The 25,035-nt window shown below is 50.2% G+C and overlaps 1 protein-coding gene across 1 annotated transcript in view; it reads left to right on the forward strand.

Moving 5' to 3' along the window:
• Nucleotides 1–5,051: 5,051 nt before the first annotated feature.
• Nucleotides 5,052–25,035, forward strand: part of MB21D2 (Mab-21 domain containing 2) — a 29,940-nt gene continuing 9,956 nt past the window's right edge. The window contains exon 1 of the mRNA XM_070945480.1: nucleotides 5,052–5,319. Coding sequence (XP_070801581.1) covers nucleotides 5,052–5,319 — 268 coding nt within the window. The remainder of the gene's footprint in view (nucleotides 5,320–25,035) is intronic.

Consider the following 25,035-nt stretch of genomic DNA (forward strand, 5'->3'; position numbering starts at 1 on the left):
GGTCACATGATCCGCTTCTACGACCTTCTGACAATCAAAGTCAATGGGGAAGACAGTGATTCACTTGCCAACTGTAGGATGAAAGGTCATAAAATGGGGCAAAACTCACTTAACAACTCCATGACTGTTGTGATACCTCTTGGGAAGAGGAAAAGAGGCTCCCTTCCTTCCTTCCTTGGGGCAGGACTTATGATGTTATATCCCACCTGTTTATTATTCGTATAAACACGTCTTCCTCCTCCTGTTTTCCCTACCACAACAACCCTGTGAGGACAGTTGGGCTAAGTGGGGGTGGTTGACCCCAGGTAACCCAGCCGGCCTTCATGCCTAAGGCGGGACTAGAACTCACCGTCTCCTGGTGTTTAGCCTGGTGCCTTCACCAGTAGACCAAGCTTCCATAGCTGCACCCAACTAGGCACCGGTCAGAAGCCCTTCGGGATGGCTGGGAATTCCGCCTGGGCCTACAGTGTTTTGCAGGCGGTTGTGTGAAACCCTGAGGTTCAAGGTGTGGCAGGAACCATTACAAAGAGCCTCCATCTGAGAAAGGGAGGGGTCTTTCCTGGCTGTTCAGCCGAGGACAGGCTTTTGGGGCTGGGGTCCTGGGTCAAGGAGGACGGCTACCTGAGGACCATCTGCTGAGTAAGTTAATTGCAACCAGAGTGTAAAAGTATCGCCTGCACTTCCCTCCCTCTGGGTGCTTTGTGGTATTTTCGCTCTGGAGAAAATGTCATTTCGTTTCCTTGCTCTGGAGTTCAGATAACAATTGCATCACACACACACACACACACACACACACACACACACACACACTGCACAACTCACTTATACCTTATGCAAAATGCTGAACTACATCTAAAAAATTAATTATGCAAATAGTTCTGGGGCATGAATAAAATGTTTCACGACCGCTATACAGAAACATTTAAAATAATTGGATATTTTAAGATGTCATTTTTTTCATGTAAAACGATGCCTATGCTTGCCAGACAAAAGTTTTTGTTAATTAAAGTAAAAATCAATTAATTTGGTATAGATATTTATTATCCTCTTTCTTTCTACAGAGAAAGTCTACAAAGCAGGACTCTCTTGTGGGGCCCTGCAAGACCGAAGCTGCCTTCGTGAAAGAGGAAGCAGGCAGAGAAGACAAGAAGCCAGGAATCCCCTCCCTGGGGGCCTCCAGGGAAGGAAGGTCAAGCAGCTCTGCAGAGTGAGATGGGCTGTATATAAAGTTAATAGAAGGAAGGAAGGAAGGAAGGAAGGAAGGAAGGAAGGAAGGAAAAGGAAGGAAGGAAGGAAGGAAGGAAGGAAGGAAGGAAGGAAAAGAAAGGAAAGAAGGAAGGAAGGGTGAAGGAAACATGTCACCTAAACCAGGTAAAGGAAGGTGGGCCCAAGGGGCACACGAAGCAACCCCTTCCCCAAATCCCATCAACAGCCACCAGATTTGTAAATTAACAAAGCTGGAGTCTGGTGAACCAAGTTTGGGGGATAAAAGGAGCCCTAATGTACACCCACTCTGAGTCGACTTTGGATTTGGACATGACAGTCTGGCAGGTTAGTTCAGAAGGAAGTGGGCAAGGGTTAGTGTGGATGAGTGTGTATGAGTGTGTGTGTGTGTGTGAGAGAGAGACAGAGCACACAAATGAACATTGTAACCAGAAGTTTTGCTGAAGTTGTGGATTCTCCATCACTGCAGGCTTTTAAGAAGAGTCTGGACAGCCATTTGTCTGAAATGGCGTTTCCTGCTCCAGCAGCGGGTTGGACTAGAAGACCTCCAGGGTCCCTTCCAATCCTATTATTCTGCATTCTATGTTGTAAATTCACGGGGTCTCTGGGTAGTGCAAAGAACTTGTCCCGTCTCAGAGTTTGGTTGAAAATGATCTGTGTGTGTGTGTGTGTGTGTGTGTGTGTGTCCCATGGCTGCCTGGGGAATTCTGGGAATTGAAGTCCACAAGTTGCCAAGGTTGGAACACTGCTCCCTTCCCCCCCCCAGGCCCAGAAATCTGGAGCACGGGTGGAGATTGGGAGGAGGAGGAGGAGGACAGATGGACCGAAAAAACCCCAAAGGTATTTTTAGCTGTTGGCTTAAAGAAGAGAAGAGGAAAAGGGGACCTTTATTTTGTAGCATGTCAGGAGGAGGAGAGGGAGGAGGAGAGGGAGGGAGGGAGGCCGCCTCCTCTGCGAAAGGAAGGGTGGAGTCACGTCTCCCAGGAGCAGAAAACTCTGCTTTATCATTCATAGGTAGGCAGCCGCTTTAAAAGGCCGGCTGGCAGGAGGAGCCAGGGGCGCTGGGAAGGGTTGGAGCAGATCAAGGCAGCCTCCCAACCAGACGGGCCCTCCGAGTTAAGGAGGAACAAGCGAAGGCGCTGCGGAGCGGCCAAGTGTGACCGCGGCCAGGGTGTGTCCCTGCACGGCTGTTGTGCAAGTGGCTCAAAGACTGAGTGGCTTTGGCATTTGTCTCCAAAGAAGTTAGATGGTGGCCTCTAAGATACCCCCAGGAGGGGCCCCCTCCTCCAAAGCATCCTGTGCCCCCCCCACCTGCATCCCCCCCAACACCCAGACCTCCACCTCAGTCCAGGAAGGAAAGGAGGGAGGAAGAGAAAGGAAGGGAGGAAACACGAGGGAGGGTGGAATAAAGAAAAGGAAAAGAGGAGGGAGGGAGGGAGGGTGGGAGAGCAAGAAAGGAAAGAAAGATGAGGGAGGGAAGGATAGAAAGGAGGAAGGAGAGAGGAAGAAAGGGAGAAGGAAACAGGAGGGAGGGAGGGAGGGAGGAAGGGAAGGGAATCAAGAGGATCCCTGAGAAAGCCAGGGCCTAAGGAGTGGATCCTTTGCGTATCGGGCTGGGCCACCCAGAGCCCTTTGTTCTGCCGGACCAGGCGAGGGGGCTGGCACTGGGCATGCAGCCAGCACATTTTAACTATTGCAGAAGTAAACAAGCCAGGATTAAAAGAGAAAACAGTTCAGCATTCTCCGGAGCTTGGAACGAATCTGGAGACCCTGATGAAGCATGAAAGAAAAGATCGGAAGCAGCCAGAAGCCTTTGATGTCATCCTTATTATCTGCATTTCCATGCCCCTCCAGCCCCCCCACCCCCCTCCTCCTCCTGTTGTTTTAATTCTTTTGCACTCCCGGAGAACTTGACACCTCCTGCCTCTTTTCTCCTCTTTTCTTTGGCCATAAAAAAAGTGTCTGACTGATGGCTTCTTTTTCTGAGTCTTATTTTTTTAAATTAACGAAGAACAAAATGCAAGGAAAACAAATACACACAATTATTTTTAAACACACACGCACACACTCATGGATCTACATGCATTAGTAAATGTAAGCCATAATTGATTATATCCCTCCATTGCTAATTTACATGAGTCACTTCTTCAGAGCGTGGAATACCTGAAGCTGCAGGTTGGCCTTTCCAGGGCCTTTCGGAGACGAGCAAGATACAGAAAATCCATTTTCTTTGCCCAGAGGCCCCGTCTGATCAACCTCAAAGGAACAGAAGCATCTGAAAATAGGAAACCTCAAAATTGAGCTAACGAAAGTAATTGCTTCTTACCCGAGAGGAAACCTGAAGTATTGGTTTCACTGCTTCTTCGTGCACCTGGCTTCAGGTTTGGCATCGTCCCAGGTGACCCCGGCAATTAAGGCCTGCAGGTATTCTTCAACTTACAACCATTCGTTTAGTGACTGTTCAGAGAGACAAGGGCCCTGAGGGAAGAGCCTTACAAACCTCGTCAGTCAAGAGGGGTGCTGGCTTAGCCCCAAGTCCTTAGGAGGTGAGGAAGCAACTGCCGAGGACTTAATAGCTGCCCATCAACACCCCAACCAACCACTAAAAAGCCACAGACAACCAGGCACCACATCAATACAGAGTCCTCGACTTATGACCACAATTGAGCCCAGCATTTCTGTTGTTAGGCGAGACATTTGTTAAGTGAGTTTTGCCCTGTTTTATGACCTTTCTGCCACAGTTGTTAAGTGTATCTCTGCAGTTGTTAAGTAGGTAACATAGTCGTTAAGTGAATCCAGCTTCCCCATTGACTTTGCTTATCAGAAGGTCGCAAAAGGGGATCACGTGACCCTGGGACACTGCAAAGGTCGTAAGTATGAACCAGTTGCCAAGCGTCTGAATTTTGATCACCTGACCACGGGAACGTACAACGGTTGTAAGTGTGAAAAACAGTCATGTCACTTTTTTCAGTGCCGTTGTAACTTTGAACGGTCACTAAACGAACTGCTGTAGGTCAACGAGAACCTCTCTTGAATTTACTTTATTACAAATTGCAGCTTTTCTTTTTAATATTGCAACTGTCCAGAGTTACCGTGTGGCAAGATGAGCGGCTAACAAATCTTAACAATGAATAAATAAATAAATAAAACGACTCCGCAGGTGGGCTTCCCTCTGGCCCGAAGCAGGCCTGGCCCCGGGGGCCCTTTGGGAGGGGGCTGGGGCCCAGGGGATCATGGGACCGAGCGCCGAAGGAAGCCGGCCAGGGCTGAGCCCACCCAGGCAGAAGGGCTGGCAGCTGCTGCCTGCGGGCTCCGAGGGGAGGCTGGAGCAAAAGAGGAGGGGGGGTCGAAGCAGCCCCCTCCCTCCCTCCCCCCCTCCCCCATTGGCAGGGAACCTGGCGGGCCGCCGTCGCCGGATTCCGGGTTGGCGCTCCGCTCCCCCCGCCTCCCCGCCGCCTGGTCTCCCGCCCGGAGAGCCGCTCCTTGCCAGCCGGCCAAGAGCGGTGCGCGCAAGCGGGCATCCCTGGGGAGGCTGGCCGGAGGGAGCGGCGGACGGGACGGGACGGGACGGGGCGGGCGAGGCGGAGACAAGCGGCCCCTCCTCGCCGCAGCCCAGCGCTTCCCGGGAGGCTCCGGCCGCTGCCCGGCTGCCTGGCGGGCGAGGGGCTGAGCCGGCTGCTCCCTCCCTCCGTCCCTCCCGCCCGCTTCCCCGCCCGTCGGCGCCGCCCTCGCCAGCGGAGGGAGGGAGGGGAGGGGTCCGGGCGGAGCGGCGCTGGAGGCGGCTCCGGGGCGGCGGCGGCGGCGGGGGCGGCTGGCTTCGCGCGAAGATGGCCGCTCCGCCTCTCGCCTCCAAGGCCGGCAGCTCGGCCGCCAACACCGCCGCCCCCGGGCCCGGCTCCGGCTCCGGCTCCGGCTCAGCGCTGGGCCCGGCCCGGCCGGCCGCCGCCTTCCCGGAGCTGGACTTCCGCTCGGGCGCCCGCATGGAGGAGCTGAACCGGCTGATCCAGGACTTCGCCCGGCAGGACCAGCGCGAGTACGACGACCAGCGCGCCCTGGAGATCCACACCGCCAAGGACTTCGTCTTCTCCATGCTGGGTGAGCCCCGGAGACGCCCCCGCCGGCCTCGCCCGCCCCCCAGCCCCCAGCCCCGAGCCCGGCCCTCCGCCCGGGGCCGCGCCGGAGGGAGGCAGGGAGGCAGGGAGGCGGCCGCGGGAAGCTCCGGTCCTCCTGCAAGGGGCGCCCCCAAGCAGGCTCCCCCTCCCGGGCTGCGGTGGTCGGGGGCCGCCTCCGCCCCGCCCGGCGCGCCCGATGCGCCGCAGACAAAGGCAGAGCCGAGGAGGGAGGGGCCGGGAGGACATTCCTGCACTTCAAACAGGTCCCCTCCTGAGCGGGGGGGCGGGGGGGATGGAGACCCCAGGCTACACGCGCGGGGGGGGGCAGAGGAAACTCCGGCCGCGCCCTCCCTTTCACTGCGCGGCGGGGCGGAGGCGCGGGGGGAGCCCGCGGCAGGTTGAGCCGCGCCGCCCGCTTCCTCGCCGTCTCCCCCAACCCCCCCCCGGGGAGCGCCCCCTGGCCCCTGCCCGGATTCGGCCAAACCTGGCGGGTCGCCCGGGATTCTGGCGCTCGGTGCGCCTGGCTGCCTTGGCTGGGCATTGGATGGGGAAGCGGCGCCTGGGTCACGCGGGGCTCCCGGTCTTGGAGAACCAGAATTGGGGTCCTCCAGTTGGCTCTCCTGGGCCCTGCTTTCCACAAGGGGAGGGGGCGGCTTCTATCTCCGATGGTTGAAGAAGGTGGGTGGGTTCCAGCCACGGGTTGACTGTGGCTCACAATTCGGAAAATCTCCCAATGGGAACAGGAAGGAAGGCTGGCTGGCAACCTGTGGGTCTGATGTTTGCCCACTGAAGTGGATGCCCCCAGTGGCTTTTCAGGAATTTCTGCATTTGTGTGGGTCTGAGATGCGTCACCCTCAGGAAGGTGACGAAGGGCTTGGCGTGATTCTGTCCATCCTGTGTGGGGTCAGAGAGTGTGGAGGTGCTGGCCGTGTCTGGGTCCAGGGACGGCTCATTTGTGGAGCAGGTTGTGTGAATTGGACTGCCAGTTTCAGTCGTTCTTGGGTCTCTTTATCTGGCCACCTTGGTGCTCTCTGAGCACTGATGATGTTACCTAGTTGGGTCATGGAATGTCTGTAAGAAAACCACCAAGCTCAGAGAGCACCAAGGACCCCACAGTCCCCTCCTCCTCCTCTCTGTGAAACCCCCTCTTTTCTAGCATTGATGATTGAACCGTGGGAAGTTTTAAGAGCTGTCGACGTCAGCTCCCAGAATTCCCCAGCCAGCAGAAGGGGAGAGCTGCTTCCCACTACCCTTTCCTGCTGGCATGGGGGGCCCTCGTGCAGGGAAATTTCGGGCCTTCTGGACCCCAGAATATTCTCAGGTGTTGGAGGTGACGCTTGGCTTTGCAACCTGCCAGTCGTGCTTTCCAGGGCAGCTGCTGATTAAAAGAATCCTGGCTCAGCCCAGCTGGCAATCAGCGGGCCAGTGAGGTTCGCACGGACACCTGGCAAGGGGAGGTTTTCCATGTCCTCTAGTCCTTTCAAACTCTCTCTCTCTCTCTCTCTCTCTCTCTCTCTCTCTCTCTCAACCAATTACACGTAGTCAGCAAAACAGAATAACCGAGTTGGAAGGGACCTTGGAGATCTTCTAGTCCAAGCTCCTGCTCAAGTAGGAGACCCTTTACCATTACTGACAAATGGCTTGTCCAATCTCTTCTTAAGAACTTCCAGTGTTGGAAGATTCACAACTTCCGAAGGCAACTTCTGTTCCGTGGATTGATTCTTCTAGCTGTCAGGAAATTTCTCCTTAGTTCCAGGTTGCTTCTCTCCTTGATTAGTTTCCACCTGTTGCTTCTTGTCCTACCCTCAGATGCTTTGGAGAATAGCTTGACTCCCTCTTCTTTGTGGCAGCCCCTGAGATATTGGAAGACTGCTATCCTTTCTCCCCTAGTTCTTCTCTTCACTAGACTAGCCATGCCCAGTTCCTGCAACCGTTCATCGTATGTTTTAGCCCCTCCAGTCCCCTCATCCTCCTGGTTGCTCTTCTCTGCACTCTTTCTAGAGTCTCAACCTCTTTTTTTATAGTGTGGTGACCAAAACTGGATGCAGTACTCTAGGTGTGGCCTTACTAAGGCTTTATAGAGTGGTATTAGTACCCTCCTTGATCTTGATTGAATCCCTCCGTTAATGCAGTTTAGGATTGCGTGGGCTTTTCTGGCAGTTGCCACTTTGGCCGCAGTCCTCCACTTTTGACCAAAATCAAGCTCAAAGTTTCCATTGCTAAGTGAAACATTTGTTGTGATTATTTGATGACCTCTCTTGCCACCGTCGTTAAGTGAATCATTGCAGTTGTTAAATTAGTCATTGCAGTTATTCAGTGAATCCGGCTTCCCCGCTGACTTTGCTCGTCAGAAGATCATAAAACGGGATCATGTGACTCAGGGACACCGTGACCGTCATAAATATGAGTCCGTTGCTAAGCGTCTGGTGTGAAAAACAGGTCATCTCATTTTTTCAGTGCCGTTGTAACTTTGAACGGCCACTGAATGAAGCTGCACTGGGTACCTGTTTGCTTCCAGTTCCAGGTTTTGATCATCCCCTGTGAAGCCGTACAGGAATCAAGAATTATCTGTGTATTCAGAAATATCCACTTTTTAACAGTTGGGGAAGCCTTTCCAGACCTTTTCCCTGCCTGGGCTAACGTGGCCCCCCTCCTGCTCTGGTGGGAATCCCTTTGCATCCTCACCGGTTCCTTTTCTCCTGCGTTTTCACACCGTTTCCGCCAATTTCAGGGAAAGTTGCCTTTTTTGGCCAAAAGGGAGAAAATAATATTTTTTTAAATCACTCAATCTTGAGTAGATCCCACTGGAATCCAAAGTGGCTTTCCTGGAGTTGGGAGCTTGCCAGAGGCCTGGCTGTGGCCAGAAAGCTACATTGCTATAGCATTCCATGGGGGGGAGGAGAGGGGGCTTGTGGTGGTTCCTTCCCCCCCCCCACCCAGAGGGAAAGTTGGAAGGATCCGTTACCCAACCTGGGGGTCCTTAGAGAAGAAATTTCAGCCGTTTTTCTGAAAGACCGGAAGCTAGAGAGGGTTTCTTCCGGAAGCCTCATCCCAGGACGGACACTCCAGGTCATCACCAGGACATAAAGATATTCCCAGGTGCCTACAAAGTGTGTGTGTGTGGGGGGGGGGAAGTCCTTCCCCTGCAGGATTTCCCCCAAGGAGACTGGACATTCTCCTGTCAGGAATGGCCTCCTGGATTTGGGCACAAGGGGGTGAGCTTGATGGCCTCCAGGTGCCTTTCAGCTCAGCTCACCGGCAGGACTGTGGTGCCAGCAATCCGGTCTTCCAATGCTTTGACCTCAAGAGGACCGAGTGTAGCCAAATCCTAAAAGGGCAGAGGGCGTCCCAGTAAGATTTGGTGAGATGCCTTAATGCAGGGGCCTCCAAACTTGGCAACTTTAAGACTTGTGGACTTCAACTCCCAGAGTGCCTCAGCCAGCAAAGCTGGCAACCTCCTTCTCATTGCATGCTGGGTGGGGAATTCTGGGAACTGAAGTCCACAAGTCTTAAAAGTTGCCCCCTACCTTAATGGATCCACTGGATTAGAGGCCTCTGGGTTTGTTTGAAAAGGTGGAGTTCTGGCAGATGACTCCCTCTCCCAAGAGGTAGCACAGTGTGGCTAATGGGGGGGGGGCTCCTTTTTTATTCACTTTATTTTTATTTATATACTGCCTTAGTTTATTTTTACAAATATCTGATGGCTTGGAACGTATTCGCTAGGCTGAATTGTGGTCGTACATCGAGGACTAAATATACTGTTTTTATATTTTGTTTTTTTTTTTGTTTTTTTTTTTATTGAAAAAGTTTTCAAATACAAATTTTTCCCCCTTTTCCCCCCCTCTCCCTCCCCCTCCCTAACCCCCCCTCCCCACCCATCCCCCCCTGTGACTTCTTCGTAACAAAAAAACCCCTAATTCATAACAGATTACTTACTCCCTCGTCAAAATACTGACCTTTACTTACTAAAAATATTATAAATATCATAACATCCCCCTTTATCCATACATTTCAGAAAAGAAGAGAACAAAAAAAAACAAAAAAAACATTATACTATAACTATTATAAAATAACTTCTAATTTAACATAATAGTGTTTTATATCTATATATTATTACAACAATTCAAAACCACCTTCCACTTTAAAACTATACGATAAATCCTACTTTAATATTTAATCTTCTATATATATTACTATAACATTTCAAAGCGACCTCCCCTTAAAATCTAATTTAACATTTATTCCACTCTATCCATTTCCTCCACTCCCCTAAATATATCTCTTAAAAATCCCTTTTCTTAAACTAATCAGTCTGTAGTTAGCTTATTCACCCACTGTCCTACAAATTTACCATACACAACAATTCTTAATATCTTTAATTCACTGCCCACACTACTTAAATATATATATATATATATTCCATTATGTCTAAATAAAAAAAAAGAAAAGACAATAACTTTAAATTTATAGTCCATATAATATCTTCTTTGAGGTCTTTCCACTGGATTGTTAAAACCAACATCCATAATAGGGTAACATAGCTTGCTGATGCAACAATTTATTCAAGATCTTCAATCATATCTGCCCCCATCAGTAGTAAATATCTTCTTATATGTATAAAAGTAAAAACAACCACCCGAGTGACATTATAATTATATTCCATATAATAATAATTATGGGTTTCATCAGGATTATTGATTTCCATCATCGTAGTGGGTAACAACCGGATCTTCTGCATGCCCCAGCATGATTCTCTTGCCTTATGATTCAAGATAATTATAATATGTTTATCAACACAAAAAGAAATATCAAAGTAGATAATTCAAATCCATCAGTTTGAGGCTCTTTCCACGTCCCAAAATTATGGCAATGCAGAGATCTGCCACTATCCTCAGGATGATATAGACCAATATGTCGCCTCCTCTATGTTTTCACATAATCATTCATATTTTAAAGACACTGGCTTCACTGTTGCTTGAGTTAGAAATTTCTATTTTTATACAACCTATTTCTTTTTTTGTTTTCTTTTTGTGGGTTTGACTTCGATCCTGGTTTCTTTTCTACAGATTGTGTGTCAACTGGTCGGTCTTCATTCTGCTTTGTAGATTGGTCGTATTGATTTTGTTTTGATGTCTCATGTTTCTTTTTTATCCCTTGTATATCCCCTAATTGGTTTCCATGCTTGCCTTGATATGTCATCACATTAAAATCAGATGGCACTTCTCTCAAATTTGTAGATAATCCAGCTGGGGTGTCCGGTAAATCCAAAGGCAATTTATCTGGTACATTCTCTGTAATTCGATATTTTCCCTTTATTTCCAGCTCCTTCTGCTTATCCTGTATCATTCCTGAAGAAGTTAAATTCATGTTCAACCTATTTTGATAAAATTCTTCCGCTCTTTCAATAGTATCTAACTGATATCTTTCTCCTTGATGTCTCAGTATAATACCAACTGGGGCATTCCACCTATATGATATATTTCTCTTTTTTAACTCAGACACCAGAAAACCAAATTTCTTCCTTTCTGCTAATATCTTAGGTGGGAGTTCCTTGTAAATCCATATCTTTCGTCCATACAATTGCAAATTAGAATTAAAAGAATTTTGCACAATATTATTCCTAATTTCCTTGTCCGTAAAATAAATCACCACATCTCTAGGCAGTTGCCTTTGCTTAGCAATCCAGGAATTTATTCTGAGAACTCTGTCAATCCTACAAGACACTTCCTCAGGTTGAACCTTTAAAATCCCAGCTAGAATTTCAGAAGATATTTTCCTTAAATCATCTCTATTATTTTCCTGCAAACCTCTCAGTCTTATCGCATATTCTGTAAAATTATATTGGACCATGAGAACCTCTTTTTCAATCCTCTGTTGCAGATTTTCTACATTACCAGACATTTGGTCAGCATCCATTTTAGGTTTTTCTTCTGAGCTATTATCCTGAGTGTTTATCAAATCATTTTCAATTTTTTGAATTCTATTGTCCAATTTATCTTGAATTTCATCCATTTTAGACTCTAGTAAATTAGTATTTGTATCCAACTGTATCATATGTTTTTATATTTTGATACGTTATTGTACTCTGCCCAAAGTCCCTCTATTGTGAAGATGGGCGGTTGAAACGCTGCAAAATTAAATAAATAGATAAAATCCAGAGGGCTTTTCTGCCTTAAAATATTTTTTCCAGATGTTTGTTTCCATCAAAGCACTAAAAATCTCCGAATCCAACCAGGGGGTGCTGGGACCGGCCTGGTGGGAGGAGGGTGGCGGCTGCTCTCCTGCTCTCCATCCGGCTCCCTCCCTCCTTCAGGGCTAATCCCGGCCCAGGGCAGGGCTGGGCTTGGATTACGGCCCCTGGCTTCCCACCTCCCTCCCCCCCCCCACAGGGTAATCCAGTTGCTTCCAGCCAAGGAAAGCCTCCCTCCCTCCCTTTTCCCTCCTCTGAGCCAGAGAGGAAGCCGTTGGCAGCCGCACATCTGCAACCTCTGTGCGGACAGGCAGGTCAATGATTGCCAGGCTGGTTAGAGCAACAACACACAAGGAGGGCACGGAGGGAGTTGGAAAGGCTGCTTCCCTCTCTCTCTCTCTTTCCTTCTCTTTCTCTCTCTCTTCTTCTCTCTCTCTTCTTCTCTGTCTCACTCACTCTCTTGGTCTCTCTCTCTTTTGGTCTCTTGTTTTCTTTCTGTTTCTCATTCACTCTCTAATTCTCTGTCACTCTTTCTGTTTCTTTCTCCCTCTTTCTGTCTCTGTCTCTGTCTGTCTCTCTCTCTCTCTCACACACACAGACACACAATCACACACACTCACGCTCATCCAGAGGCATGTGGGCTACAGACACAGACTGTCCCTACTGGAAAACCCAGCTGTGTCAGAGACTTCTGGCCCTGTGTTTTCATTATCCGAATGCACCATGCAAACAAATCTAGATCCGTTCCAGTCCGGCTTCAGGCCCGGGTACAGCACGGAAACGGCATTGGTCGCGTTGGTTGATGATCTCTGGAGGGCTCGGGACAGAGGTTGTTCCTCTGTTCTGGTCCTATTAGACCTCTCAGCGGCTTTTGATACCATCGACCATGGTATCATGCTGCGCCGGTTGGAGGGGTTGGGAGTGGGAGGCACTGTTTTACGGTGGTTCTCCTCCTATCTCTCCGACAGGTCGCAGTCTGTGTTGGCTGGAGGGCAGAGGTCGACCTCAAGGCACCTGGTTTGTGGGGTGCCACAAGGGTCGGTCCTCTCGCCTCTCCTGTTCAACATTTATGTGAAGCCGCTGGGCGAGATCATCCGTGGTTTTGGGGTGCAGTGCCATCTGTACGCTGATGACACCCAGCTGTACATCTCCACCCCAGACCACCCCAACGATGCCCTTGAAGTGATGTCCCGGTGCCTGGAGGCGGTGCGGGTCTGGATGGGGCGGAACAGGCTCCGACTCAATCCCTCCAAGACTGAGTGGCTGTGGCTGCCGGCGTCCCGATATAGTCAGCTGGTGCCATCGCTGACTATTGGGGGCGAGACATTGGCCCCCACGGAGAGGGTGCGTAACTTGGGTGTCCTCCTGGACGCACGGCTGTCCTTAGAAGAGCATTTGACGGCCGTGGCCAGGGGGGCTTTCTATCAGGTCCGCCTGATACGCCAGTTGCGCCCCTTTCTGGATCGGGACTCCCTATGCACGGTCACTCATGCCCTCGTTACTTCCCGCCTCGACTACTGTAATGCTCTCTACATGGGGCTCCCCTTGAGGAGCACTCGGAGGCTCCAACTGGTGCAGAATGCGGCCGCGCGGGTACTTATGGGGGCGGCGTGGCGCTCCCACGTGACACCTCTCCTGCGCGAGCTGCATTGGCTTCCAGTGGTCTTCCGAGTGCGCTTCAAGGTGTTGGTTCTCATCTTCAAAGCGCTCCATGGCTTAGGACCCAGTTATTTACGAGACCACCTTCTGCCTCCGATAACCTCCCACCGGCCAACACGCTCCCACAGAGAGGGTCTCCTCAGGGTGCCGTCTGTCAGGCAATGTCGGCTGGCGACCCCCCGGGGAAGAGCCTTCTCTGTGGGGGCACCCGCCCTCTGGAATGAGCTGCCCCCAGGGATACGACTAATCCCGGATCTCCGGACCTTCCGCCGGGCCCTGAAGACGTTTTTATTTCAGCAAGCCGGGCTGGGTTAAAAATTTTTAATTGGTGAATTTTATGGGTAACGGGGTTTTAAATTGGTGAAGCCTAAGATAATTTAATTCTGTTTTAATGCATTTTAATATTTGTATTGTGTGTTTTTAATTTTGGCTGTTCACCGCCCCGAGTCCTTCGGGAGAGGGGGCGGTATAAAAATTTAATAAATAAATAAATAAAATAAATAAAATCGGGGTTAATGCATTAGCCAAGCTCAGCAGGCAGCTGCAGCTCCCTCTGTCTTGGCTCAGTGTGCTGAAACAGAATCCTAGGGCTGGAAGGGGCCTTGGAGGTCTTCTAGTCCAACCCCCTGCGCAAGGCAGAAGACCTTATCCCAGGGGTGAAATGTAAAATTTGTTACTACTGGTTCTGTGGGCGTGGCTTGGTGGTGGTGGGGTAATGTGACTGGGTGGGCGTGGCCAACTTTTTTTTTTAACTTTTTAAAGTATTTTTTCTACAACCTCTTCCCCTGAAGAGGTTGCAAAAAAATGCTTTGAAAAGCCTCTGCCGATCAGGCAACTCAGCTGGGATCCTCACAGACTTTTCAAAGCACTTTTTTTACCACCTCTTTGGCTGAAGAGGTTGCAGAAAAAAATGCTTTGAAAAGTCTCTGACGATCCCAGCTGAGCAGCGCAATCATCAGAGGCTTTTTTTTTTTTACTTTTAAAAGCATTTTTTCAGCGAAAGAGGTAGAAAAAATGCTTTTAAAAGTAAAAAAAAAGCCTCTGATGATTGTGTGGCTCAGCTGGGCATGGTGGGGGGGCGCAGGGATTTTTGCTACCGGTTCTCCGAACCACCCGCCTCCATCGCTACCGGATCGGGTGATCCAGTCTGAACCGGGAGCATTTCACCCCTGCCTTATCCCATCCTGGGAAAATACCTTCCTTGGGATGTGCAGAGGGAGAGGTTGGCAGAATTCCTCAACCTTCCAGGAACTGTATTGCAGGTTCCTAACTTTTGTCTTGGGGGGTCCCTGTTTTTCCTGCCTCCCTCAAGGGGAAGGAAAGACCCTGAAGGGCTCCATTGCAGCCGGGGGGCCTAGAGCCCCACTCTGGAAGAAGGCCTGCTGCTCCCTGGGCCTCTCCTGACAAACTGGTCCTTTGGGGTGTGAGTGTGGGGAGGGGTCCTTGAAGCCCACCTTCCTCCCCGGAGGGACTCAAGTCTTCCAATGAGCTCCAACACCTCTTGGGTTGGGGGTTCTCCAGATATTATTGTCTTTTTCCCAGGGGAGGGTTGCCAGGAGGAGGCAATTTCATGGGAAGCCACAGGGTGGGGGTGGGGGAGAGAATGGACTTGCAGCCTGGCCTTCCCTGTGTTGCTGGTGGCATTGCCCGTTGCATCTGTGGACTAATCCTCCCCTCCCCCCTTAGTTTCCAGATGTTCTGCTCTGCTGCCAGGGGAGCCCTGCCCAAGTCAGCCATGGGCAGCTGCAGCCGTCACCTTGCTTGGAGCAGCTTGGTGCCCATGGAGATATCTTCTCCTGTCGCCAGCCTTGTGCCCTTGTGACTTACCCGCCCTTTTTTGGGGGGGGGATTTGATTTATATGCCGCCCTTCTCCGGAGACTCAGGGCGGCTTACAATGCGCTAAGCAATAGCCTTCATCTTTTTGTATATTTATACAAAGTCAGCTTATTGCCCCCACAAACTGGGTCCTCATTTCACCTACCTTAGAAAGGATGGAAGGCTGAGTCAACCTTGAGCCTTGGCGAGATTCGAACCCTGCAGTAATTGCAGGCAGCTGATGTTAATAACAGTGCTTTAGTCTGCTGTGCCACCAAGCTCTTACTGGTCTGCCCTCCGTTGTCCGTGCTGGTGGCAAGGGCCTGGCACGGGAGCCCAAGAATGCTTTTGGACTGGCCCTGCTCGTCTCCCAGGTGGGCCCTCGGGCTGAGAAGCCTGCTGGAACATGGGAATCTCCTGGGAAGACAGCTGGGTGGCAGGTGCCAATTTAACACCTCAATCCAGTGCCTGCCCCTCTCTTTGGAGAGAGGGTCTGCTGGGACCCCAGGAGGACAGCTGCCCAAAGAGCTGTGCCATGGGGGGAGGGGCTGGGGAAGACCCCTGCAGTAGATTACAGTAGAACATAGTATAGTAGGGATGGAAGGGAGCCTGAAGGTCTTCTAGTCCAACCCCCTGTGCATGGCAGGAGATCCTACACCTTTCTGGACTTTATTTGGGCTTCATTAGAAAGAATGACAGAATTGTTTTGTGTTTTTAATAGGCTGTACACCGCCCTGAGTCCTTCGGGAGAAGGGCGGTATAGAAATAAAAGTATTATTATTATTATTATTATTATTATTATTATTATTATTATTATTATTAATAACAGAACAGATTTATAATAAATAAATAGAACAGAATAATATAGTTGGAAGGGACCTTGGAGGTCTTCTAGTCCAGCCCTCTGCTCAAGCAGGAGATCCTAATACCATTTCAGACGAGTGGCTGTCCAGTCTCTTCTTAAAAGCCTCCGGTGTTGGAGCATTCACAACTCCTGGAGGGAAGCTGTTCCGCTGGTTAATTGTCAGGAATTTCCTCTTTAGTTCCAGGTTGCCTCTCCCCTTGATGAGTTTCCACCTGCTGCTTCTTGTCCTGCCTTCAGGGGCTTTGGAGAACAGACCTGACCTCGCTCTTCCTTGTGGCAGCCCCTCAAATATTGGAAGATGCTATCATGTCACCCCGGTCCTTCTCTTCATTAAACTAGATATAGTCAATTCCTGCAACTGTTCTTTGTATGTTTGAGGTCCCCCAGCCCCCTGATCGCCTTTGTTGAGAGAGCAGTTTTCTCCTTGTTGCTTGATGGAAGATTTCTCTGCTTTGTGGAGCAGAAAATGTCCTCTTTGAAAAGCTGCTTCTCCCCCCCTCCTCCCCCCAACCTTAGAATCTTTGTCTGGGGTTGCTCCTGTGACTCTGGAAGGGCTCCCCACCGTGGTTACTCTGAAGGCTTGGCCATCCTGCTTTGCCTTCTCTGGCCCCTTAGCTGACCCCTGGCCCCTTAGCTTCCAGGCTCCAGAAAGGTCACAGGAGATGCACCCGCCACTCCCCTACGCAGACGTAAGCCCATCTGGCTCAGTGGGACGTCTTCAAAGTGGAGCGTAGGATGGCGCTCCTAAAACCTCTCCTAGCAAATCATTGGAAAGCGACATTGGTTTTAGCCTGGCGTTAGAGCGTCCGAGTCTCGGAAAGTGGCACAAGTGGCACTAACCAGGTTTGGCTGATCTCCTCCACGGGCTGAAGAATATTGTGGCCCCCCAAAAATTGCACGGATGTATCCATTCAGACCCCTTTAGGCTTTACATCTTGAGCCCCAGGAAATAATCGATACTTATGGGGAAAAATTGGGTTACCTTCAAAGCAGACTGTGGTTTGGAAGTATAATCTGTAAAGTCCGGGAAAAAAACGTGGGAAATACTGGTTAACCTATCATTGGTTCTGGGCCATCGGGCACAGGCTCAGCCCTGCTCCGAAAGAAGAGAATTTCTTCAGGGGGGGAGGAGGAAGAAATGGACTGAGGGGTCCTGGGTGTTCTCTGACCCTGGTTGTTTTCTTGCAGACGTCTCATGACCCTGCTAAGGAACATCATCAGTGCCAGAAGGGAGAGGGGTTTGTGTGGAGGGAGGAGGAGAATTGTGGATTCCTTGATGCTCTCTGAGCTGGATGGTTTTCCTGCAGAGATTTCACTGGAAATTATTCTTCAATGGATGCAGTGCATCAATGGTGCATTTTTAGCAGCTCCACCTTGTTTCAGGCTACCGGTCAGTTTGCAGTCAACGTACGAAGGGCCGATCATTTTCAAATTCTGCCATCAATCCATTCTGCGTCTCTTGCCTTGAATTCTGAGTTTGACAAAGTTTGCGTTTCTTCCTGTTAAATTTCATTATTAAAGAGTTGCTCCGTTTTGCTCCCCATCAGGACTGTAGGAAGCATCGTTAAGACCGTCCCGCCTGTTCCCAGGACAAGGCTGCCAGGCTGGGGAAGATTCCTGTATTAGAGGCAGACCATAAATAGAGCAGTCGGTTTATTCTTCACATTTCTGTACCAGCCGCCTCCCTCAAGGGAAACTCTGGAGGGTGCACAATAAAACGTTTAGCTACAAAAACAGTATAGAGTACAGGTATTCCTCTGCTTACGACCACAATTGAGCCCAAAATTTCTGTTGCTATGTGAGACAGTTGTTCAATTAGTTTTTCCCCATTTTACAACCTTTCTTCCCAAAGTTGTTAAGTGAATCACTGCAGTTGTTAAATTAGTAAGATGGTTGTTAAGTGAATCTGGCTTCCCCGTTGACTTTGCTTGTCAGAAGGTCACAAAAAGGGATCACGTGATCCCGGGACACTGCGGCCATCATAAATGTGAGTCAGTTCCCAAGCATCTGAATTTTGATCACGTGACCACGGGGACGTGGCAACGGTTGTGTGGAAATCGGTCATAAGTCACTTTTTTCAGTGCCGCTATAACTTTGGATGGTCACTAAACAAACGGTTGTAAGTTGAGGACTACCTGTATAATAAAATGTTAAAATATAAAAGAGTGCATATAAAAATTAAAAATTATAAGAGAAGGCAAGAGATTAAAATTAGTTCAAAGGTGGGGGGGGCTTTCAGGAGCCACTTAACTTCTTTTAACTTCTTTTCAGAAGGCCTGCAGAGGGGGGCTCTGGGCCTCGTCTGTGTGTGTGTGTGTGTGTGTCTGTGATAGGATGGGGGCAATGGCAGAAAAGGCTCTTTTTCTGGGACCCCCCCCCCCCCAGTTGGAATTCTTTACCAGGCTCTGCAACGTAACTTCCCTGCCTGGTCGGGTGGCACAGGCTGATGCCAAATTTAATTTGGACTCGGCACCCGTGGGTTTTTGCATCTGGACACCCAGGTGTACCCCCCCCCAGCATTTGCCCCATTCATGAAAACGTTGTGCTTGAAGTCCGTAGGGAGATTCTCCCTCATCCAGGTCAGGGTGGTCCCAAAAGTGCTTTTTTCCCAAAAGGCAACTGGACTTTCTGGGGTTTTTTTCCCCCTTTGAAAACATTTCGCTAAGAAGCCTCTTCAGTTCTGACGGAACGGAGGGGAATGGAAGGAGTTATAGCTCATGAATGAAGGCGAAGAGACGCGTCCCGGATAATGGTGCAGGATCAAACCTGGGTCAGTCGCCAGGACCAGAGATTTAATCTTCCGAGCTTTCGGACTCTTGCTGGAGCCCATCCTGGGGGAACGTCTCCCTAGCAGAGCCTGAGCTGTTCTCTGGGTGGGATTTATATCTCTTTTCTTTGCAAATCCTTCCATTCTGCACCATTCAGTTAGAACTTGAGGAAGCTTCTTGGATGAGAAGCGAAACGTTTTCAAAGAAGAAGAAACCCTGGAGAAAGTCAGTTGCAGAGGCACCTTTGGGACACAGTGCCGGAAGGTTGTTTTTCTCAGTGGCCTGGCATCGCCTCTCGTTTCCTGAGCCTTCCGGCGTCCGTGCAGCCTGCAGGGCGATGCCATCTGCTGCCTGTGCTGCCCTGGAGGCGGATTAGAGGAGAAAGCCTCTCGCTGGGACGGAGGAGCCGGCCACGTGCTGCTGCTTTGGCCATGGGATTGAACGCAGGGGATTGCATGCAAAGGCACCTGCCGCTTGGAGAATGGAAAAATCATTCACGGCTGAGCTGTTGGGGGAGGGGGAGATCTGGAAGAAGCGGGGGGGGGGGCAACCCATTTCCAGGCACGGCCCTGGGAAAGTTTCTGCCCTTTGGGCATCTTCCGATCGGCCGGCTGAGCTCACCTATTGTGCTCAGCCTTTGCAAAGGAAGCCCTCGAGCGGATGAGGGAGTTGGCCTCGTTTGTGTGATGGTGGGGTTGTCACGCATGCGGCACCGTTGTGGGTTCCCTCCGGGGCATCTGGTTGGCTTCGCTCCTTTGGAGCTGTTAAGCCTGGTTTGCAAGCTGACTTCCCGCTGAGGCGCCGTGTGGCTCGGTAGGAATCCACCTCCTGGAGCCCAGGACGGCTGCTCCCGTGAGAAGGGAAAGCCCAGGTGGCTTTTTACGCAGCGGTGCAGTCGCGGCTGGCCCTTCCCTCCGTCTGGGCTGGAGAGAGCCTGGCAGAGCCGGGGGGAGGAGTCAAGTGGGGCACTGCTTTAGAGCCTCCGTGGAGTCATAAGAGGGTGAAGTCCAAGCTGCTTTGAAGGCTCTTGAACCGTCTCAGTTTCACCCAACTGCAGAGCATCTCTTGGAAAAGATTCCTGGGAAGGGGCTTCAGCAGTAAATCAGCTAATTGAATTCTTCACGTGTGGACCTGGTTGTTCACATCTGACAATCTACTGCCTACCTGCCTACCTGTATCTCTTCCTCTCATCATCGTCTAGATACCCATCATCTACCTCCTGCCTTCAACTCTCTCTCTCTCTCTTTCTCACTCACTCTCCCTTCTCACATCCATCTCCTCCTCCTCATCACCTACCTGTTATCTACCTACCTACCTACCGTACCTACCTACCTACATCTCTTCCTCGACTGTCTGTCTGTCTCTATCAAATTTGTATTGCTGCTTGTTAAGCCCAGCTCAAGAACTACATAGCAGCCAAAGTCCAGCCCTTTATTTGCTCCCACCCAAGAGACAGAATCTTGCCAGACTAGACTAGACCTTTATGGCTCTCACCCTGGGAGCTTCTAGGGAGGGGCTGTCCTAAGTCTCTTCCTCTTCGTCTCTGGGCTGGGCTGCCTCTTGTCTCGCCCCCCCTCCCCTTCCTGGAATGGGCTCCTTTCGTTCCTGGGGAATCTGCCTCTTCATTGTAGTCCATCACACCACCTCCCCCTTTGCAGACACCACCTTCACACCACCCACCTCTCAAAAAGCGAGATATGCAACATTCGGTAAAACAATAGCTCTGAAAATATAAAAATCCACATTAAAAATAATTATATAAAAGTTATAAAAAGGTACAAACTGCAGACAAAGGCAGGATAAAATTGGCCACCTGAGCCCGTCTCCACTGTGAAGCCCAGATCTTGAGGGACTTCTGGGGTGTCAAAGGAGGCGGAGCTAATCTAACTTCAGGGACAATTAGGATCAGGGTGGATTTGATTTAAATCGAGTTGATTTAAATCACAAGTTAAATCATGATTTAAATCCCTAGTAAAAAGGCTTGATTTAAATCAACTCGATTTAAATCATAATTTTTAAAGAGCAGCTGTCATCTCTGCTCCTCCTTTGACCCACCGTTGACTCACCGATAGTCCCAGTGTTGCAGAATATACAGCCTCATGCTACATAACTAAGCTCCGTTTCATGCTGAATAAACTAAATTATTTATGCATCTTAAATAGAAAACTATCTTACCATAGATTTTTACCCCAAAAGTTTTTTATTAAAATAAATTCGATAAAAATCAAAAAAATCCGATTTAAATAAAAAAAATTTATTTATTTTTTATTTATTTATTTTATATTGGATTTCTATACCGCCCTTCTCCCTGAGGACTCAGGGCGGTGTACAGCCAGATTAAAAAACATGCAGAACAAATATTAAAAACAATTAAAAGATATATAAATTTGGCCCAATTAAAACTCATTTACCAATTAAAAACGTTTAAAACATTTAAAAAAACAGTTAAAAATTTCATCTTAAGCCAGCCCGGCTTGTTTAAATAAATGGGTTTTAAGGGCGCGACGGAAGGCACTGAGGTCTTGGATTCTCCTTATCTCTGGGGGGAGCTGATTCCAGAGGGTAGGTGCCCCCACAGAGAAGGCTCTCCCCCTGGGGGTCACCAGCCTACATTGTCTGGCTGATGGCACCCCGAGGAGGCCCTCTCTGTGGGAGCGCACGGGTTGATGGGAGGTCGTCGGTGGCAGTAGGCGGTCTCGAAGATAGCTAGGCCCTATGCCATGGAGCGCTTTAAAGATGATAACCAACACCTTGAAGCGCACCCGGAAGACAACTGGGAGCCAGTGCAGCTCGCGCAGGAGCGGTGTTACATGGGAGCGCCATGCTGCTCCCGTCACTACCCGCGCTGCTGCGTTCTGGACCAGCTGGAGCCTCCGGGTGCTCCTCAAGGGGAGCCCCATGTAGAGAGCGTTGCAATAGTCAAGGCGAGAGGTGACGAGGGCGTGAGTGACTGTGCACAGGGAATCCCGATCAAGAAAGGGCCGCAACTGGCGAATCAGGCGAACCTGACAAAAGGTCCCCCTGGTTACAGCCGTCAGATGTTCCTCCAAGGACAGCTGCCTATCCAGGAGGACTCCCAGATTGCGAGCCCTCTCTGTGGGGGCCAAAGACTCGCCCCCAATAGTCAGTGATGGAGTCAACTGACTATATCGGGATGCCGGGAGCCACAGCCACTCAGTCTTGGAAGGGTTGAGCTTGAGCCTGTTCCTCCCCATCCGGATCCGTACAGCCTCCAGGCACTGGGACATCACTTCAAGGGCATCGTTGGGGTGGCCTGGGGTGGAGATGTACAGCTGGGTGTCATCAGCGTACTGGTGGTATCTCACCCCAAAGCCACGGATGATCTCACCCAGCGGCTTCACATAAATGTTGAACAGGAGAGGCGAGAGGACCGATCCCTGCGGCACTCCACAAATGAGAGGCCTCGAGGTCGACCTCTGCCCCCCTGCCAACACAAACTGCGACCGGTCGGAGAGAAAGGAGGAGAACCACCGCAACACGGTGCCTCCCACCCCCAACTCTTCCAGCCGGTGCAGCATGATACCATGGTCGATGGTATCAAAAGCCGCTGAGAGGTCTAACAGGACCAGAATAGAGGAACAACCCCTGTCCCGAGCCCTCCAGAGATCATCAACCAACGCGACCAATGCCGTTTCTGTGCTGTGCCCAGACCTGAAACCCGACTGGAACGGATCTAGATAAGAGATAAATCCAATTTAAATAAAAAAAATCTGATTTTTTTTATTTATTTTTTTAAAAAATCTTTGATTTTTATCCACCTTGATTAGGATGTACTTCAGCCAGGACTAATCAGATCCGGTCCTGCTTATGTGTGGAGACCCACCAGACTTCTCCAGTCAGAGCTAAAATTGGAGGCATCTCAGAATTTCCAACTGCAGAATTGGCAGTCAGGATAGAATTCCCCGTTTCCACTTGCAGAATTGGCAGCCTGCATATCTAATGGAGTGGTTTCGGGGTGGCTGCAGAGTTGCTGAGCTCTGCCCAGGGCCTGCATTCCTCTTCCCACCCCTGTTGTGGGGCAGAGTTTTAGGTTTGTGTCAGGTTGTGAATAACAGAGTTGGAAGGGACCTTGGAGGTCTTCTAGTCCAACCCCCTGCTTTAAGCGGGAGACCCTATACCATTTCAGACAAATAGCTGCCCAATCTCTTCTTAAAAACCTCCAGCGATGGAGCTCCCACAACTTCTGGAGGCCACTTCTGTTCCACTGGTTAATTGACCTCACTGTCAGAAAGTGTCTCCTTAATTCCGGGTTGCTTCTCTCTTTGGTTAGTTTCCGTCCATTGCTTCTTGCCTTGCCTTCTGATGCTCTGGAGAATAGATGGAGCCCTTCTTTTCTGTGGGAGCCCCTCAAATACTGGATCACTGCTGTCCTGTCGCCCGTGGTCCTCCTTTTCACTGGACTGCAGGGGGTCTGCAGGGGGAAAGGAGAAAAGAGGTGGGGGAGGTAGCCAAGAATAATAAGTGAGTGAGAAGCGGGCCAGGACAGGGTGGGAAGTGGGCATGTGCCAAGCACATGATCTGTGGAAACTCAGCTTTGCCGAAATCAGAAGGGATCCCCAGGTGTGGCATGCTCAGGGCACGCCTGTTTGGCACGCCGCCCTTTGTGCCTGGGCCCTGTGGAAGTACTCTCTGGTTCCTGCTCCCTGCAGGCTGCCCAAGGAAACCGGCTGCTGGCAGAGGAAAGTGCAGCCTCGGGAGCAGATAATCGTTCTGTGTACTCGGAAGCTCCTCTGATGTTTGCAAAGCCCCGTTTGCTGCATACAGGAATCGTGCTGAGTGTGTGTGTGTGTGTGTGTGTGTGTGTGTGTGTGTGTGTGTAAAACTTGGCTGCTGGAATGGCCTTTGTGGAATGGGTGGGGACCGGCTGGCTTTGCAGGGGCTCTGGGCTGCCTGCTTGGGGTCCAACTTTGCTGCTTTCCGTGGGTGAGCCCTTGGGGTGGGGGTTGTCCCCATGCAGACCCTTCTCTGCTGCCAAGAAGGAGGGACTGCCAGGCGCAGGAAATCAGGAGCCAGGCTAGAGTTCATTTCATAGCAATGGCACTTAGACGCATATACTGCTCCATAGTGCTTTAGCATATGCTGTAGCATAGCCCTCTCTAAGCAGTTTGCAGAGTCAGCATATTGCAAGGTCCTCATTTTACTGACATTTTACTGGAAGGAAGGAAGGAAGGAAGGCTGAGTCAACCTTGGGCTGGTCAGGATTGAACTTCTGGTAGTGAGCTGAATTGGCCTGCAATTCTGCATTCTAACCTCTGTGCCACCAGATAGAGACAGACAGACAGACATGATAAAGATAGATAGATGATAGATAGATAGATAGATAGATAGATAGATAGATAGATAGATAGATAGATGATAGATATGGATAGATAGATAATAATTGATAGATGATAGATATGGATAGTTAGATGATAGACAGATGATAAATAGATAGATGATCGATAGATGAGATAGATAGATAGATAGATAGATAGATAGATAGATAGATAGATAGATAGAAAGAAAACAATCTGATCTACTAACGGCCAAGGCCAATTGGTGCCAGACAAGACTTCAAGGTCTCTTTTGGGGGGACTCCAAACTGATGGTGCCTTTGGCCCCTCTCCCTCAGGTTCAAAAGCCTGGTCGTCTCCTACGGAGCCCCTTTGTTTGGGCGCCTCCCCTTCGGTCAGGCTGGCCCTGGAAAGGAAAGGAAAGGCAGATAGTTCTAGACTTATAACCATTCATTTAGTGACCGTTCAAACTTACGATGGCGCTAAAAAAAGTGACTTATGACAGTTTCTCACACTTATGACTGTTGTAGCATCCCAGGGTCACGTGGCCAAAATTCAGATGCTTAGCAACTGACTCATATTTACGACAGTCGCAGTGTCCCGGGGGGGGGGGGGGGGTTCACGTGATCCCCTTTTGTGACCTTCTGGCAGGCACAGCCAAGGGGGAAGCTGGATTCATTTAACAACTGTGGCAAGAAAAGTCGTAAAATGGGGCAGAACTCTTGCTTTGCCTGTCTCAACAGAAATGGTGGTCGTAAGTCGAGGACTGCCTGTAGTCCGCCTTGTGGGGCTGGGGGTTGGGCAGGGAAGGAGGGGGAGAACCTCTGGGGCAGGGAGGGGCAGGAGCTGCTCCTTCGTGGTGCCAGGCAGGGGGAGAAGAGCTGGCATTTTGGGGGCGCCTGGATCTCTCTGGCTTGTTCTCCTAATTCCAGCTCCTCTGCAGAAGGTGAGCAGAGACCGGCTGGGTGCCAGGGCTGCCACCTTTGCCACCTGGCAGCTTCTAAGTCCCTGAAGTGGCCTTTGACTCCCCCTCGATGGAGGAGGCTTTCATTGGGTTGCTGCCCTTTCTGGGTCCACCCCAGTACAGATGAAGCCGGGCCTTGCGAG

The sequence above is a fragment of the Pituophis catenifer genome, unplaced genomic scaffold (assembly GCF_029215685.1).
Source record: "Pituophis catenifer annectens isolate HBS135680 unplaced genomic scaffold, rPitCat1.0.hap2 SCAF_6, whole genome shotgun sequence".
NCBI lineage: Eukaryota > Metazoa > Chordata > Lepidosauria > Squamata > Colubridae > Pituophis > Pituophis catenifer.